Source organism: Bicyclus anynana, chromosome 21 (assembly GCF_947172395.1).
Source record: "Bicyclus anynana chromosome 21, ilBicAnyn1.1, whole genome shotgun sequence".
In the NCBI taxonomy this organism is placed as follows: Eukaryota; Metazoa; Arthropoda; class Insecta; order Lepidoptera; family Nymphalidae; genus Bicyclus; species Bicyclus anynana.
Window position 1 is genome coordinate 4,433,676 of NC_069103.1, and position 19,814 is coordinate 4,453,489.

Genomic DNA, 19,814 nt, shown 5'->3' on the forward strand with positions numbered 1-19,814 from the left:
CATCATTCTGCATAAGCATCATTTAATAGTTATCAGAATATGGTAACATTTTCTATTGTAATCTTTACTCATTATAAAACATAGATGATCATGATAAATCATCTCCCTGATGCCACGCTTCAGGTAAGATCTTCTACTTCCTATTCGTGTTATTCAATCTTTTACCTAATTTTGTCAAAATAAAGTAGACCATTTTGAAGTGGCGTAACTATACCATCTACCTCAGATGGTATAGTTACGCCATAGTAGTTACGCCATAGTTTTGACGGCCTCCGTGGTGCAGTGGTATGAGCGGTGGATTTACAAAACGGAGGTCCTGGGTTCGATCCCCGGCTGGGTAGATTGAGATTTTCTTAATTGGTCCAGGTCTGGCTGTTGGAAGGCTTCGGCCGTGACTAGTTAACACCCTACCGGCAAAGACGTACCGCCAAGCGATTTAGCGTTCCGGTACGATGCCATGTAAAAACCGAAAGGGGTGTGGATTTTTATGTTCCTCCTTACAAGTTAGCCCGCTTCTATCTAAGACTACCTCATCACTTACCATCAGGTGAGATTGTAGTCAAGGGCTAACTTGTAAACAATAAAAAAAAAATAAAAAAAAACAGTTACGATGTGCTGTTAAAAAGTTACATTAATTTTGACTTGACAGCCCCTTCGGCCGTTGCTTGATCAAGGAGCCCGTGGCATTTTGCCAGTCCTGCCTGCTTGATACTTAGATCTCTGCTACTTACTAACTTATCCGGATTTCTTTCCTCTTACGACCAGTTTCTTCATCGTAAGCAACAGTCAAAGTAACGTCATAAAGTGACGGTCTTAATCACGGAAAAATAAAGTCTTCTTGACTACTTACTACTTTTACTGTTACTTTAGTTTTACATGAAGAAACTGGATGTTAGTCGTGACATGGCATCATTTGATCACTGGAGAAAATAAATAGAAAGGATGTATAAGTATAGTATAATATAAAATGTGATTGTTATGCGTCCATTTCACTAAATTGAATAGGGATTTGTTTCTGGGATTAACCTGATTGGTTTGACCCGGACGAAATGTGCCCCGGACATTTAGAACAATTGTTTTGGGAGCCAAATGTGCCCATAACTATGTGACGGCTTTGTCCCTTCTACTGAATTACTCGTACATTTAGAATATGCTTGTAATTTTGTACTCGGATATAATCCTAAAGTATTGTAATATCTTTAATTTACATTTATTTTTACTCTTTCAAAAGTTTATATGCATTCTAATAACAAAATCGTAAACGAATCGTGTCTGAATATTAAAAATAAATAAAGAAATAAATATATTTAAACAATACACATCACTATCTAGCTCCAAAGTAAGCATACAGAGTAGCTTGTGTTATGGGTGCTAAGATAGTTGATATTATGATATTAATATACAATTATATACTACATATAAATACTTATATAATGTATAAATACACACAGACACTGGAAAACACCCATGTTCATCACACAAATATTTTCTAGTTGTGGGAATCGAACCCACGGCCGTGGATGCAGAAAGCAGGGTCACTACCCACTGCGCCACGCGGCCGTACCAAAAATTACCATTTAATGTGTGTCCAAAATTACTTTACTAGTATTTGCCTATTTGTGTATACTAAAATCAAGAACGGCTGAATCGATTTGATTGTGGTTTTCACCAGTGTATTGTTAGCGTTATTGTGTGTTTGTTTTACCATCAACAAACCTTATTATATTCATCATCATTATCATATCAGCCGATGGACGTCCACTGCAGGATATAGGCCTTTTGTAAGGACCAAACATCACGATACTGAGCCGCCTGCATTTAGCGAATCACTGCGACTCGTTTGTTGTCGTCAATCCACCTGATCAACACTACAAAAGTACGCTTTCTAGTAAGTGGTCGTCATTCCAGCACCTTGAAACCCCAACGTCCATTGTCTCTTCGAATGTGCCCCGCCCATTGCCACTTCAGCTTCGCGACATGTTGAGCTATGTCGGTGACTTTAGTTCTTCTGCGGAACTCCTCATTTCTGATTCGATCACGCGCGTTACGTCGCTTGCTGTGTCTCTCTGAGCCTTCTTATACATTTCATTTGATTACGTCATCATCATCATTATCAACCCATATTCGGCTCACTGCTGAGCTCGAGTCTCCTCTCAGAATGAGAGGGGTTAGGCCAATAGTCCCACGCTGGCCAAATGCGGATTGACAGACTTCACACACGCAGAGAATTAAGAAAATTCTCAGGTATGCAGATTTCCTCACGATGTTTATCCTTCACCGTTTGAGACACGTGATATTTAATTTCTTGAAATGCACAACATGCCCCGATCGGATTCGAACCCACACCCTCCGGAATCGGAGGCAGAGGTCATATCCACTGGGCTACCACGGCTCTCATGACGTACAATCATAAACTTAATGAACCAATTAACATCACTACAGAGACCTACTCAAACGTTAGTATGAATAAATAATTAGTAAGTAAGAAAATAATGCTGGCAAATACAAATGGAATATCTAACGAAAGCGAACCGGAGCCGAAAATGTGAGGATTATTTGTACTCAATAGCCCTGCTATTAATACATATTATCTTTTCACAAGGTTGAGTAACAAAGTAAAATGTCTGCTCGAAATAGGATTACACAGTTGCTAAAATTATCTTAAATACGCACAAATATCACTTTTACTTTTACTTTAATAGTAAATTTTTTTGTTGTTGTTTTACAGCCCTTTTTTACGTAGTCGGGTGTTTAAACATTGTGTGTTTAGTTAGTGTTTATACTTTATTTTTTATTCTATATTCGGACGGAAAGTTTTAACTACTTTATTAGACTAGCTTACGCCGCGCGGTTTCACCCGTGTGGTTCCCGTTCCCGTAGGAATACCGATATAATATATAGTCTACAGCCTTCCTCGATAAATGGGCTATCTCACACTGAAACAATTTTTCAGATCGAACCAGTAGCGCGTTCAACCAAACAAACAAACTCTTCAGCTTTATAATATTAGTATACTATTTCTTATTTCGGCAATTTAACATTGGTTGAACCGACAGACAGGCGTGTTTGTGTGGAGCTGAAGAAGTCAGAAAAAGTAAACATTTTTATAAATTACCATATTTGGTCTGTGAGTGTCACACGCCTCCCCCTGTATTAATTTATATAGTATAACAATGCGTTTCTGCTGTGTTTACCTTCTATCTATTATATAAAAGAAAGTCGCGTTAGTTATTTGTAACTCAAGAACGGCTGGACCTATTTGGCTAAAAATTGGTGGAGAGGTAGCTTAGAACCAGGAGATGGACATATGATACTTAGGGTATAGTAGGGTAGGGTAAGGGTAGGATTTCACGCGGACAAAGTCGCGGGCGTCTGCTAGTACTGTATAAAATAGTCTATACCAGTGGTTCCCAAAGTGTGCGCCGCAACGCCCTAGTAGAATTTAAAGACTTGAGTCGATCCTCATTCATTATTCGAAACCACAAATATGCGCGAGTACCTTATTGGAACGCTACGAACATAAGTACCTACTTACTTATGTCAACTATTATTATAAATTCTAATATTTCTACGATTATTTGGATAAGTGTGTCTAGGCTTGGACACAGAAATACAGAATGAAAATGGCGACCTCGGGTCGTGCAGGAGTGGTGTTCGAGTTGCCATGGTGATATTTAAAAAAGTTCCTAATATCTTTAAAAAACTGTGTCATAGGCTGAAGCATAGGTGTATACTACAATATGTTAACTTAAATCGGGTCGAGTGAGCTGATCATATAATTATGATCGAACTTCACTTCCAGGTAAGTTCGTTTGATCCTTAATTATATAGGTCCTATTTGTTTCTTTTTCTTGACGGCCGCGTGGCGCAGTGGGTAGTGACCCTGCTTTCTGCATCCACGGCCGTGGGTTCGATTCCCACAACTGGAAAATATTTGTGTGATGAACATGGGTGTTTTCCAGTGTCTGTGTGTATTTATACATTATATAAGTATTTACATGTAGTATATAATTGTATATTAATATTATAATATCAACTATCTTAGCACCCATAACACAAGCTACTCTGTATGCTTACTTTGGGGCTAGATAGTGATGTGTATTGTTTAAGTATATTTATTTATTTATTTTCACAAAAAAATACTGACAAACTACTGTAAGTAACTGGATGAAAAAGATTGGGAACCCCTGGTCTATACAATAATTAATCATTTTAAAAGCCCAAACTAACCAGGTAAAACAACAAAAACAATTAGACGAATTAACTCGGTCGGCGCATACACCGTAAACTGTCGGGATGAACTCGCAAATTAGTTTAAGCGTATGTATCAACTTCCAAACTTGTACCGAGTCATGCTGGAAACTTATTACTCACGTTTACATATGAACAAAACGATTGTTGTAATGGGATTCTCTTTATGACTTAATGTCGTTAATTATACTAGGTACATAAACGAATTATTTCTCTCATTTATTTATTTATGGACGCTCGGGACTTCGTCCGCGTGGAATTCAGTTTTTACAAATCCCGCGGGAACCATTGATTTTTCCGGGCTGATCCTATGTGTTAATCCAGAGTAAAATCTATTTCCATTCCAAATTTCAGCCAAATCGCTTCAGTAGTAGCGGCGTTAAAGAGTAACAAACATCGAAACCGTTTTTAATATTAGTAGGATATGATAAATAGATATAAAGTTCATGAGTATACAATATTTATTATGGTGCCATTTTTCTGAACTATAAATATCTGAAAAGAGTAATACTTCGATAAAATGACGGGAAAAGTACTTAAATCCCGTCTCCGTAAGCGAAACGGCATTTTATAAACTGGGTCTCAGTGTCTCCTGGAACAACAGGCGAGACGGTGGAGGAGGGGGGGGCACAATACAAATGAACAAATAATGGCGGCGCATTTTTGCGGAAAATGACGCAGGACCGCGAGCCAACATAATTTGTCATGGCTACGAACGTGAACTTTCTATTCAGTATTGTTCTCAAGTCCTTATGAATGCCAAAATGTTGCAACTTTAGACAGGCAGGTGCTTTTAACTTTAACGTAAAAATGAGGGGTGTGTACCTTACCTTTAAAGCCCTTACTTACCTTAAGCCCTTACTTTTAATACCTTTAAAGTTTATTTAACTTAAAAAACGTGTGCGTCGGGACTCTCGACAGGTTTGATAACTTTTTCAACATATTAACAGTTGTGATAGAGTCTGTTTAGTAAGATAATATTTAAGACTATCTTGTTTTTTATTGAGAAAGAATACGATAAGGAACTGCTAACTTATCTTAATAAATATACAAATCATGCTCACGTGGAATGATGGCAAGAACACTTTTCTTTTTTTTCCTCTCTTATAAAGTACTTTATAAAATAATTAATTTGATACTTCATAAAATTACGATCTAGCCTACTTATATGACTAATTAGTAACTTATCTTTAACCTAAACTTATAATATATTCATATTATACTAAGATAATGACCAATAACTTAATCTTAGTCTTTCACTAACTATTACGTCTTTAGGTCACTTTTTCACGTGATCTTCCATGTAGCACTTAACACTACATTAGTCACTAAACACTAACTCAAATGGTTTGGTCCGTTTAAGAGCGCGCAGCACGTCGGTACGATATGGATAAAATTCGAAGCGCAAGCGAGACGCCGAACTTTCACGTGAGTGAAAAGCACGGAGCGGATTGAGCGCGACGCAAATTTTATGACGTGAGCGCCAAAACCATTTTTGCCTAATTGCAAGTAAATTAAACAACATAACGAAAAACAAAATGGCCATGTTCAAGATATATACCTAATTTTCTCTACCTAACAAAAATTTAAGAAAAAAAGTTTGCTTTTCCTGACATTGATAGCAAAATGTGAGCAAAACACGTATTTTTCAAAAAAATAAACTATCGAGAAAAGTTTTACAAATTGTGTATTTTGTATACTCATAACGAAGCTAACACTTTGAAATATCATTTACCCAAATATCAGGCTCCTTACTTTTCCAGAATCTGAGATCCCGAACCATTTGTAACCACCAAATTACATATTGCACACTCTTAAGTCTTCTCACTGTATTCGTAACGTCGAGTAGCTGGATAGCCTCGATGTTTACGTGATGGCTACATTTTCTACTATCTTATTATTTTTAAAAATAAAATCATAATCATACATTACGAAAAAGTTTTTTTTAAAATTATAATACCATTCTTCAATAAAAATATCACAGCTGAAAACCAGCCTTGAACTATAAAACACCGCAGAACTAAATTGACTTGGCGACCGATTTAAATTTGTTCTCCCTACTGGTTTTGTTCTTAAAATACCTACTGTAGTGTTTGTTTATACTAAATAGATACGTACAATACTACATACACTCATGTACATTGGTAGTGGGGGCAATGAGTCAATCCAAGTCACTGTCACTGGCGGTCGACTTGAGTGGTCGTGCGCGGTTTGCTTGCCTTAACAGTGTAGAGATAATTCTGAGCTAGTGTTTAGCTTCTCATAAAATAAGGACGAGGGTCCTTACACATACTACCTACATTTTGTAAGTTCTGTAGCAAAGTGTCGCATTTAAAAACGGTTTCATACAGATTTTATTTAAATGTAAATCAGTAATATATAATTTCAATATTTTCATCTCCGTTAACCAGGTCACTTTCAGGAAATAAAAGCCACATAAGCCACAAACATTTAATGGCTTTTCCATGAAAAATATTACGAAATATGCTATCGCACAGTAAATTTTCAACGTATAACGTAACCACATGGCTCCACGGAAGACCAGCGCTGGTGCATCCATCACCAACGTAGCACATGCTGAGTGGTAATTATTTTGGTACCACACACCATCTTTAGCTATATTTAATACTAGCGGACGCCTGCGACTTCGTCCGCGTGGAATTCAGTTTTTCACAAATCCCACAGGAACCATGGATTTTTCAGGAATAAAAAGCCTATGTGTTAATTCAGTGTAAAATCTATTTCTGTTCCAAATTTCACTCAAATCGCTTCAGTAGTAGCGGCATTAAAGAGTAACAAACATCCAAGCAAACATACATCCATACAAATTTTCGCGTTTATATCATATCTTTTATTTTTTAGTTTTCTTTATTTTAAATTGTAATATATATTTTATTTTTTATTGCTTGTTTTCTGTGTATTGTGTGTGTGTTGTGTCCAATATAATCACACTAATATTATGAAGGCGAAAGTTTGTAAGTGTGTGTGTATGTTTGTTGCTCCTTTACGCTGCGGCTACTAAAGCGATTTGGCTGAAATATGGAATGGAAATAGATTTTACTCTGGATTAACACTTAGGCTACTTTTCATCCCGGAAAAATCCATGGTTCCCGCGGGATTTGTGAAAAACTGAATTCCACGCGAACCAAGTCGCGGGCGTCTGCAAGAAAATAATATTTTTTGGTGACTTTGTCCTCCGAAAGAAACCGAGTTTACGAATAACCCATATTATTTTGATTATTGGCATTTCTCTTTTTTATAATAACGCATGATTTTAATATCTTCGCATATCAGAAAGTGTCCCCGGAGACTCCATACAATATACATTTTTTCATCCAATTAAGGCGAATATGCAAATATACACGGGTAGCTTAATTTTAAATAACCGAAGCGATACGCGAATTTTCACCAGTGTAAGCTGATTATCATCGGCATTCGATTACGATATATTTGTACTACGTATATCATTCGAATAAAAGGGTTCTTGATACACCGCTCTATTATTTAGGGTTTCGCATCACAAAAATATAACCCTCATATAATCACATTGTTGTGAATATATGAGGGTTCTGTTCGTTTGTACGTCTGTCTTTGTTCTAAATTAGATAGTTTTTGTTCTTTTAAATTTTAACGCATATTTTGTTTACAACATAATCCAAATAAAAAATATTGGCTTTAATTTTTGAAGACATGATTATTCATTTATTATATTAAAAAGAATATTATTATATTCAAATATATATATTTATTGTAGTAAAAATTAGAGCCATTAATGTATTAAACGTTTATAATTATTTTATAAAGGTTTTTAAATAAGACTGCGGATACTAGGATGCACTAATTTAATTAATTTCTAGCAGTCGTGAAAGTTATCAAAACATGAAATAAACTTCAGTTATATGTTAATTAAAGGACTTTTTGTTCAAAGCATTTTTTCTTTGCGGCTCATGTTTTCAGAGGAAACATTATAGAAATCGAAAACTTATCAAAATATTACATTTGATCCCAAGTCTTTTATATATCCGATACTAGCTGACGCCGCGCGGTTTCACCCGCGTGGCTCCCATTCCCGTAGGAATACGGGAAAAATATATAGCCTATAGCCTTCCTAGATAAATGGGCTATCTAACACTGAAAGAATTTTTCAAATCGGACAAGTAGTTCCTGAGATTAGCGCGTTCAATCAAACAAACAAACAAACAAACTCTTCAGCTTTATAATATTAGTATAGATGTATGCATATCTTGAAACATACATTATACATACATATAGATAACAGTTTACATTATAGATACATTCAACAGTTTTTTGTACGTACTATGTATATGTTATTGTAAGGTACACACAATCTACAGGTATATAAGGTTGCCTAGTAGAAATCCCTACTAAGCGATAAGGCCGCCTTTTGTATTCTACTTCTTGTTATGTTTCTGTTTTGCTTATATTCTGTATGTGGTGTACACATAAAATAAGCAAATATATAATAATAAATAAACAAATAAATGTCATCATCATCATCATCATCATCATCATCAGCCGATAGACGTTTACTGCCGGACATAGGCCTCTTGCATGGACCTCCAAGCATAACGTAACTTTACGAGTCTGCTCTGCTCATAAAGGATATTGAAATTGCAGAGGCTTCGCATATTTTATTCTATTTTCCATTTCGGCGTATAGCGCAAAAAGGTTTAGCATAGAATCCAATATCCAAGGCTGGAATATATGCGGACGCATGTGAATGCAGGTGTCCGTAATGTATTCCAATATATCATACATAACATTTCATACACTTTATTAAAAAGGGAAATCTGTCTATAAAATATATTCAAACGAGCAAACCTTTTATAATATTATAAAAGGTACATTTATTTAGTTAGGTTAACTTTGGGCTTTATTAGAAGGCTTAAAATCAGCTGGCGATGGAGCGAGCTATGCTTGGAGATTCTCCGCGTGATCGAATCAGAAATGAGGAGATCCGCAGACGAACCAAAGTCACTGACATCGAGTCGCGAAGCTGAAGTGGCAATGGGCAGGTCACATAGTTCGAAGAGCTTATGGACGTTGGGGTTCCAAGGTGCTGGAATGGCGACCCCACACCGGAAAGCGCAGTGTTGATCGACCCCCCCCACTAGGTGGACCGAGGACATCAAGCGGATCGCAGGAAATGGCTCGGAGCCGCCAGCATCCAGCGGTTTCAGGCCGAATGTATTGTTTTGTTGATTTAAAGATACATTTTAAATAGATTTATTATACCGTTTTCAATTGAATAAGACTTTGCCAAACAAGTGACCACTCGTGCTAGATGAAAATGCTGTATATCTTAAAGCAACTTAAACTTACTCAAAGTCGAGATGACATTCTACTTTTAACTTTTAGGACGTCAGCTGTACGACACAAAGTTAAAATGAAGTGAATTTATTTGCGTACAGGAGTATGCTGACGTAACCCAAAGTGATTGCTTGAATATTTCAGAGGCCGTAGCGTTAGAAAATTTCAAAGCCTCGAGCATTTTTTGGGAAATTTCCATATATTTTCCTTGGCTAATGATTTTTGTGTTTTACACCCTATTACTTAGCATCATGTTGTTCATAAGCTCGACTTATGGACTACATATTGCATATATTTACATACTAGCTGATGCCACGCGGTTTCATCCGCGTGGTTCCCGTTCCCGTGAGAATACGGGAATAATATAAAGCTTATAACCTTCTTCGATAAATAGACTATAAAACAATGAAAGAATTTTTCAAATCGGACTAGTAGTTCCTGAGATTTCATTGCGCGTTCAAACAAACAAATTCTTTGGCTTTATATTATTAGTATAGATTTCCAAGCGATATTTTTATAAGCGACGTACATCATATTCTTCTTAGCTTCTTGCCACTTATTACAAGAGTAAATATGCATTTTCTAGACAAGCGCATCGAATCTTTAGACCTCATCAATCCTCATCGCAGAATAGAAATATAAATAAAATATCCCATTTCTGAGCTAACCAACATATAATCCATTTCTAAGCGAGGCATATAAAATGAATCAATAGGAGTCAAATCACACACCTTTCTCTAATAAGGTCGGTTGCCACCTCTACGCCTGGTGCTCAAAACTCTTCAGTGCAAAGGTTTGATTGAATCGCACAAAGCACTCCACCTTCACGCCCATGTGTTCCCAGCGTCTCGTTATATCAACTGAAGCGCTACACATACTGAAAATACTAGTATCTAGATGAGGCATTATGTTGTATTTGTATTTTTGATGAAATAAAATAAACATATCTCCAGATAATACATTTCCAAGACAAGCGTATGTACTCGATATGAATCAATTGGCGTCAAATCACATACCTACACTAATATTCCTCACTCTAATAGGGTCGTCCGCCACCTTTACGCCTGGTGCTCAAAACTCTTCAGTGCAAAGGTTTGATTGAATCGCACAAAGCACTCCACCTTCACGCCCATGTGTTCCCAGCGTCTCGTTATATCAACTGAAGGACGCCACATACTGAAAATACTAGTATCTAGATGAGGCATTTTGTTGAATTCGTGTTTGTTTATTCGTATTTTATTTAGTAACTTCAAACGAGCTTCTTGTACCTAAATACAGAAAAAGGATGTGGTACATTTGACATTTCAGACCAGATCTATGAACACTGTGACCTTTCTTTCGCCTTTATACAGAGTGCTCGGGAGTATTACCCATAACTTCAAGGCAATAACGAGACCACTTATAGGAACCGAACTGAATAACTAATATTTTATTAACTACCCGCGACTTTGTCCGCGTGGAATTCGGTTTTCACAAATCCCGCGGGAGACGTGGATTTTTCCGGGATTAAAAGTAGCCTATGTGTTAATCCAGAGTAAAATCTATTTCCATTCCAAATTTCTGCCAAATCCCTTTAGTAGCCGCAGCGTAAAAGAGGAACAAACATACTCACACAATTACACACAAATTGTCGCCTTTATAATATTATAGTGTGATTCATACATACTTACTTACACATATACATACATACAAGATAAGCGCGAATAGCATAACCCTACTTACAGTCGGGTAAAAATCGACACGACAAAATTGCAGGCGTCTATTAAAACTAAAATCATTTTGTGTACAATTAATTACTATGTAAACAAATCAAGGATATACTCGTACCTACAAGTCCTTAATGAAAAGTTTATTTATCGCACATATCTAATTAAGATGGCATATCTAGTTTCCGAGTGTCCGTGTGTTAGAGAGCAAACAATTAGCTGTACGCTGGGAGGCGAGGTGACTCGATCAACATTGCCTTTGGCTAACTGATGAAGGATTACTCTGGTTTTTCCTTCATTTCTTTGTATCTTAGAAATAGATCCCCTGAACGGGGGTGGGACTTGATTACAGTGTGATTTCAAAGGATTCTATGTATAAATAGAAGTGGAAGGATACGCTTGTGTTTTATTTTCTTAACTTCCAGTGATATTTACTTCAGTGTTTATTTTTCAATGTGATTTTACAAATACTTCAAATTGGTTTTGATGCTATGTATCAGCTATATTCTAACCTTTAGATATTTATGTGGTTTATTATTAAGATTAAATATTTTTATATTATTTTGAGATTCGAACTTGATTGTGTATGTTTTTCACCTATGTACTTACTTCATTCTAGCTAATATTTACACTGTTTGTTTGTTGGGGTACCATCCCACATATTATATATCGCCAATGCATTTTTTTTATTATTTTTTTGTATTGTATGTTTCTTTGTGGTATTTTCATTTTCATTTCATTTCATTATAGAAGTAGTGTGGTGTGCATTTGATTTGTTGTTCTACATAGCTGAAGATCCGATTGGACTTCTTATTCGGTTGCCTATATAACTTGCTCTTGTATAATAAAACTTACCAAATATTGCGATGATAGTTATAGACACCATGCCAGCATTAGAAGCTCCTGTAAAGAAGAAATATATGTTAAAGATAACTAAAAACTCCTCCTCCTAGAGTCCTACTAATATTATTTATTGGCTATTCTTAATTAAACCATACTTCATTAGGTTACCATACTTCATTTTGTTTACATGCCTAAACAACTAAAACGATTTAAATAATGTTCTTTCACCAATGGAGCTACATTATCACTATATATTTTATTCTCGTTTTTCAGCGGAACTATGCGAGGGAAACCGCGGAGTTCCCTCTAGTTTAAAATGTGCATTTTATTTATAAATATACATCTTTTGTTGAAGTTGACTCTTCAGACGTAGTACTTACTAACTAATAAATTCGTTGTTATTATGAAAAAACAATATCCCCGCCCGAGTACAATTGAATTTTCAAACTATCCAAGTCCCTAATCAAAAATACACACGTTAAATAGTATGTAACGACCAAATCAAGTACAAAAGTATTATATACTCATAAGTATAGTCTGTATTCTATGATAAATATTAATTGGCTGTGAAATGAATGTTCCTTCCCTTTGCTCAACCTTAGTAATTATAAGCAATAAATGCTTTATGTTGTTTATAAAACATCTTACAAGCCTCGCTCGCGCTCACTAAAAGTTCTATAGAAGCGAAGCCAACTGTTAAGTTGTTGGAGTAATTATATTTTATTAAATGTAATGAAATTCGTGAATTTCTTCGGATGTCGAGGAGAGTAAAAGCCTAATCAATTCGCAAATAATAATAAATCGTGTTCGATTGGACAAAGCTAAATAAAGATAAAACAGAACAGTTAAAACTGTACAATTAATACTGTACAAATAAAACTGTACAATTAAAACTGCACAATTAAAACGTAAAATTAAAACTGTACTAATAAAACTGTACAATTAAACTGTACAATTAAAACTGTACAACTAAAACTGTACAATCAAAACTGTACAACTAAAACTGCGCAGTTAAAACTGAACGTCTGTGGCGCGGATTAAAATGGTACTGTTTGTGCATAAACTTACATGCTTACAGGAAATTTCTATTTTGCATCTATACGAGTAATGCCTACCCTTCTTAAAAACCCTTGTGCACACCACTTAGTACGAGTAGCTGTTCTTTTCCACAAGAAACACTGTGAAATGGCAAGCTCTCAAAAATAACTACTAAACTAAACTTGGCAAACGTCTTAATTTAGTTTAATGTTGTTCGCTCAGTGCAGAGTTGCTAAACAAGCTACCCACGGGACTAATGAAACAACTAAAAAATAATGATTTTAAGCTCACTTTGCGGTTGTTCAACATCTAAAGTAATATTATAAAGAGGAAGTTATTTTTGTATGTTTGTTTAAACGCTCTAATCTCTGGAACGATAGTCGGATAAATGTATATTTAACAAGGTTCGTTCCACGATAAAAATACCATAAACTTTATTGATGATATTGATAATTCAATTTGTTTGCATGGACCGTGGTTGTGGCATTATTTTATAGAATTAACTTAAACACAACTTAAGAAAATAAAGAATTATATTCTTTTTTAATTTAATCCATAAAGAAAGATTTTTATAAGCTTCTACCTTGACATTTTTCGTATTAGACACAGATTTTATGACTAAAATATAGGTTAAAACTCAATACAGAATATTTGTTAGAATAATGAAAATGTTGCCATAATTGTTAATTGTTTAAATTGAACAATGGTCATCTATTATATTATACAGAGGTAAAGTTTTTGGTGTTGTAAGTTGTAATCTCTGTATCTTCTGAACCGATTTGGAAAATTCTTTTAACACTAGTAAGCCACGTTATTTATGAGTGGCATAGGCAATATTATTAATATTCCTACATTCTCACGGGAACGTGAACTAACGGAGAACGGGTGAAACCACGGGTCTTAATATTATTATAATAGGTATGATATCAAATTATAATTAGAAAATGATATCAATATTGCGATTTTTTACATTGAAATAAGACTAGCTAACAAACGAACCAGTTTCTCAGAAGTTAAATTGAAATATTATTTGACTGAAAAGGCTTTCAAAGTTTCGGTAACTTTGGTCAACAATTCTGTGCTTGGAATATGTAGTTTTTAAATTGCTACAATTCTAGTAATAACTTGTGAAGCTTACTTTAAATTTCAATTGATAAATTAGTTTTCAGTGACTTAATTATCGGATATTTTCTGCAGTTTCTTTTATTTCCAAAAGCTTAGTTATCATTATTTATTTTATCTCGTATATCCAGATCATGAAAGAAAAAATATTTTATCCTACTAATAAACGCGAAAGTTTGTATGGATGTTTGGATGTTTGTTACTTTGTTTGTTACGTTGCTGAAATTTGAAATGGAAATAGATTTTACTCTGGATTGACACATAGGCTTTTTATCCCGAAAAAATCCATGATTTCTCGAGATTTGCGAAAACTGATGATTTTGATGATATGCATGTTTGTTACTCTTTCACGCCTCGACTACTGAACCTGTCATGTACACCTTAATCCTTTAAGGTAATAGGGCTATAATTCTTTATTATCAGTGTTCCCTGTCAATATGTCCGAGGCTTAATAAAAACAATGAATTTTAACGACCAAATCGTTCTATAACCTCACTGAAATGTAATATTTTCCATTAATTAAGATAACAATTTGTACGAGATAACACTGTGTTTACACTTGTGCTCAGCCAATTAATGAGTTTGAATATTTCTGAGTGAATTTATCGTTTAGGTTCAAGAATACTCGGAAGGAGATATATTCAAATTAAATTTGGAGAAACATTTTATTGGTTATAATAACACAGTGATGTGAGTTATATATATATACAGAGGTTATATATTCATAGAAAATACCTTTTATAATGGTACCTTGTTCATTTTTATATTTATAGCAAATATAAAATGAACGATAACTAATGAGAATGAGGGAATAGAGAGTGCATGCGCAATCACTTGTGCACTATAATAATATATCCTGCGTTTATTGTTAATTTATACAGAAAACTAAATCGGTCAGGAGCATATTATTATTATTATTCACTAGCGGACGCCCGCGACTTCGTCCGCGTTGAATTAAGATTTTCAAAAATCCCGAGAACCATGGGGTTTTCCGGGATAGAAGTGCCTATTTGTTAATCAATAGTAAAGTCTATTTCCATTACAAATTTCAGCCAAATCGCTTTAGTAGTCGCAGCGCAAAGGAGAAACAAACATACACGCGAACTTTCACCTTTATACGAGTAATATTAGTGTGATTAAAGTAAAAACAACATCATCAGTCATTGTCATCAAACTTCTGCTGGTCAAGCTCTTTCGCTATATGAAATTGGCCAACGTGAACAGAAAACTTTGGAAATTATCCTAAATAAAGAACAATAACGAGCTGTGTTAGTCCCGATATTCTTTGTATTACATCCCACATTATAGAATGTCATGTCACCGTCACCATGTGGGTCATCTGCTTATTTCGCCTACTAACACTGGAATTCATAGAAGTTGCGGGGGCGCCTCAGGGGATCGTTAACCCGCTGAGTGTCGAATGTAAACTCTATGCGTATGAGAATTCGACACTCAGCGGGTGAATGGTCCCCTGGGGATGCCCCTGCAACGTCTATGAATTCCACTATAAGACACGCATGTTCGTAGTACGTGCGTAGCAATTTTGTAGCACGTGCGTAGCAATTTCGTAGCACTTTTGTAGCTCATCTACGAGTATATACTTGTTTTCTTTATTATACAATAGAGGTAAATAAAGTTTGTGGTGTTTTAGGGGGTGATCTCTGGAGTTACTAAACCGATTTCAAAAAAAGGTAAAAAAAAGACGAAACGAAATTTATAACACGCCTATCTAATTGTAGGCACTAAATAAGAATATTCCGTAGGAATACAAGTGTAAATAATATATGATATCTTTTTTTTTTGTTTTTGAAGAATTATTTAAATTGGTCAAGTAGATTTTAGCCGTTAGAATCAAATCTTTCCATTTAATAATATCACTTTAGCATACCTAAGCAAACTAAGTGTGTCCATATTTGTTTTACGATTTTATTAGTTCCAAGTTCCAACCGTCTCGTTTGCTTAGTCTATGAGCAACTCGGTTCTAAGTAATGAATTTTCATACAAAGCTTGTTATTCTTTTAATCAACAGCAAAACTGCACTTCCGCAGCGAAGTTAAATAAACAGAAATTGCATGAAATAAAATATTAGGCGAGCTACAGATGCTCCCAGTGGAAAATTAAACGCTGTTCTGTTTGTTTATTTTTACATTTTTTTTTTTATGTAGTACACGTTTGTGCTTTTACTATGACTATTTCTCTTAATTTTAATTTTAGTAAAATTTGGCTATTTTATTATAAATTTTTTTTTAAATTAATAAAATAATAATAATAAATCGTCATCATCATTAGCAATCCATATTCGGCTCACTGTTGAGCAATAGTCTCCTCTCAGAATGAGAGGGGTTAGGCCAGTAGGTACCAGTTAAATAAACAATTATGACAACTATGAAAGTAGTCCACCACGCTGGCCCAATACCGATTTAAAACATCTACTAGATGATTTTATAAGTAAAAATACGTAAAAATATAGTATAATATATATAAAAGGTTTTGAAGATATTTTATTTATATTATTATGCATATTATATTCTCTTATTTACTAACGAAGTTTTTTACTTGTATGTATAAATTTCAAAATTCCATTAAAAAAAATCAAATGCTAAAGTAATATCATTATGGGAAAGTAAAACTTGCAAATGCTTAATTACTCCATTGTAGCCGGAAGCTGACTATCATAGTGCCGACACAATAGAACTAGGTACCTCTCCCCCCGCGCCTCATTCTTTAAAAGCAGTATTCGATCAACTAAAGTGGTTTTTCACAATACCCTCTTACTTATAAAACGGCGAGCTTCGGCCTATTATTCGCCCGTACCAGCGACGTTCCATTTATTTGTGGACTACAGACTAATTTAACTGTCAGGCGAAAATTACGGTGCGCGAAACAAATTGTTCCATTATACATATTGAGACTTTATTTTAAGGTAATAGCGGTTTTGCGTCTGATGAATGGCGTTTTGAATTTTGAGAGTCTCTCAGGATGATGTTAAAATGGACTTCATATTGCAGTCTTACAACTTCATGCTTTTTAATTTTTTTAATGTTTTTTATTTATTATTATATTTTTTTGTGTGCTTATTGCAGTATTTATTTTCTTCTTCTGTTTGAATGGTTAAGTAACATAATTAAGTGTAATATATTAACATACTTTTCATCCTGGAAAAATCCATGGTTCCCGCGGGATTTGTGAAAAAGTGAATTCCACCCAGACGGAGTCGCATCCGCTAGTAATCTATAATTATATTACAAAGTTTGTGGTGTTATAGGGGTAATCTCTGGATATGCTAAACCGATTTTAAAAATTCTTTTACCTATACAAACGTTATTTATGAATGTCTTGAGCTATTTTTTATCACCGAACAGGAAGTACACGGGTGAAACCGCGGGCTTCAACTATTATTAGTATAAATTTAGGGCCTTAGTCTAGTCTAAGCTGAGTCTGGCCAATGTATTTTAATACTAAATCGATACATTAGCTCACCTACAAACTTTGTGACCGTTTAAAACAACTCACGGGAGCCGTCAAGTAAAAATGGCGAACATAAATGTTATAGTGTAAAGTTTAAATTGATTGTGTTCCGGAAAATTTATGGTTCACTCCCGTGATATATTTTTATTCTCGCTTACGTTGTTCTAACTTGAAATTACTTTTATAACGATTTACAACAATCGGTTACTCGTCGACATACACACAATGAAATGAAAAAATGAAATCAAACTATCTAGCGTGTTGATTTTCATTGACAGAAGTTTATTTTTGATCTTGTATTTCCAAATATAATTTTACTAGCGGAAGCCCGCGACTTCGTGGAATTTAGTTTTTTACAAATCCCGCAGGAACCATGGATTTTTCAGTGATAAAAAGTAGCCTATGTGTTAATCCAGAGTAAAATCTATTTTTATTCAAAATTTCAGCGAAATCGCTCGAGTAGCCGCAGCGTAAAAGAGGAACAAACATACTTACACGCTTACACACTTACACACAAACTTTTGCCTTTATAATATTAGTGTGATTAATGTGATTTGTATCATTTTTAGAAGTGTAATTTTAATTTTTAAATATTATATATCTTTACTTGACAAAATTTTTGTATCATTTACTTCTCATAGATTATTATTCGTATTCTTTCACTTGTTGACACAAAACCATTCCTCTCTCTAGAAATCTTGACGTGTGTAAGAAACACACACGTCAAACACAGTTACTCGTATATAAATGATGAGGATCTAATAAGCCAATCTAAAGATATTGGGCTTTTTCTATTATGAATTAAGCAATTTTTAGCATATTATACGACTAAATCGTTCTTCTAGCTAAAGCAAGTCGGAGGGACTTTCAGATCATCTTCTTTAACTTTATAAAACTTTAACTTAATATAACATTTTAAGATATATTTTAGGACTAGCGGGCGCCCGCGACTTCGTTCGCATGGAATTCAGTTTTTCCAAATCCCATGGGAACCATAGATTTTTCCGAGACGAAAAGTAGCCTATGTGCTAATTTACTGTAAATTCTATTTCCATTCCAAAATTCAGCCAAATCGCTTCAGTATCCGCAGCGTAAAAGAGGAACAAACATACTTACACACTTACACACAAACTTTCGCCTTTATAATATTAGTGCGAAGTGTGATTACTGAATGTAGATACTCAGACACCTGCTTAAATTAGTTAAAATAATATAGTTTTCCTAAGTTTGATTCCTTATAGAAATAAAATAGTATTTCTGTTTAACAAAAAATTAAAGTGAGTTAGAAAAAAACATTTTTTTTTTCACTGTTAATCTATATTTTTGTTACTAAAGTTATATCAATAAAAACGAAATTATCTTAATCACTAAATTAGACACTGCTTCGTCAAAACTAACGCGTTCCGTTTGATCTCTCATGTTTGCAGTAAATTAATATATTAATTAGTTCAAGAAAGTTTCGTCACTCACCAACTTTCCACAACTTCGTTCAAACACATCGAAGCGAGTCAAATTCATACCACATTCACACAGCAATGTCCATAGCCTAAGCAGTCTATGAAAAGTTTATTTAGGAGCGGGTAATAAACATATGAGGATATAAAAACACTTTCGGGAAATACTCGCGCGTAATCGACGCGGCGTCGACCAGGGCGGGCGGATGCTGCAAGGACCGCGAGAGACTGAGCCAAGCGCCAACCGTCCGCGCTCACTACCTATTTTATATAAACGCCTATATACCGATTTATATATTTACCCGCACTCATACATATTTAAGTTTTTTCCCATTTCACATCGTTTATTCCCCGTGTGTGAAACTCTACGTGTGTGTGCGCTGCCGCCATTCGAACCGAACGGTACGAACGTTCCACTCTTCTATTTACGTGTTTTTAGAAAGGGTGAAGCTTTTATACCTTTCCTTTCTACTATTCGCTCCGTAGTTGAACGCAATGCTCTGAATACCGGACCGTGAAATATTTCTTTTCGATTTATGGGTTCCATTTTTTTTTTGGAGTGTCATATTTTTTTAGGCGGGCAGATTTATCATTTTTCACC

The 19,814-nt window shown here is 34.9% G+C and overlaps 1 protein-coding gene across 2 annotated transcripts in view; it reads right to left on the minus strand.

Annotated features, from left to right (window-relative positions):
• The window catches only part of LOC112044324 (cell adhesion molecule Dscam2-like), a 152,503-nt gene extending 133,080 nt beyond the window's left edge, over window positions 1-19,423 (minus strand). For both annotated transcript variants that reach the window (XM_052888110.1, XM_052888109.1), the window contains exons 1-2: window positions 19,230-19,423; window positions 12,144-12,191 (exon numbers count right to left, since the gene is read on the minus strand). In XM_052888110.1, coding sequence (XP_052744070.1) covers window positions 12,144-12,174 — 31 coding nt within the window. In that variant the 5' untranslated portion in view covers window positions 12,175-12,191; window positions 19,230-19,423. The remainder of the gene's footprint in view (window positions 1-12,143; window positions 12,192-19,229) is intronic.
• Between the last annotated feature and the right edge of the window lie 391 nt (window positions 19,424-19,814).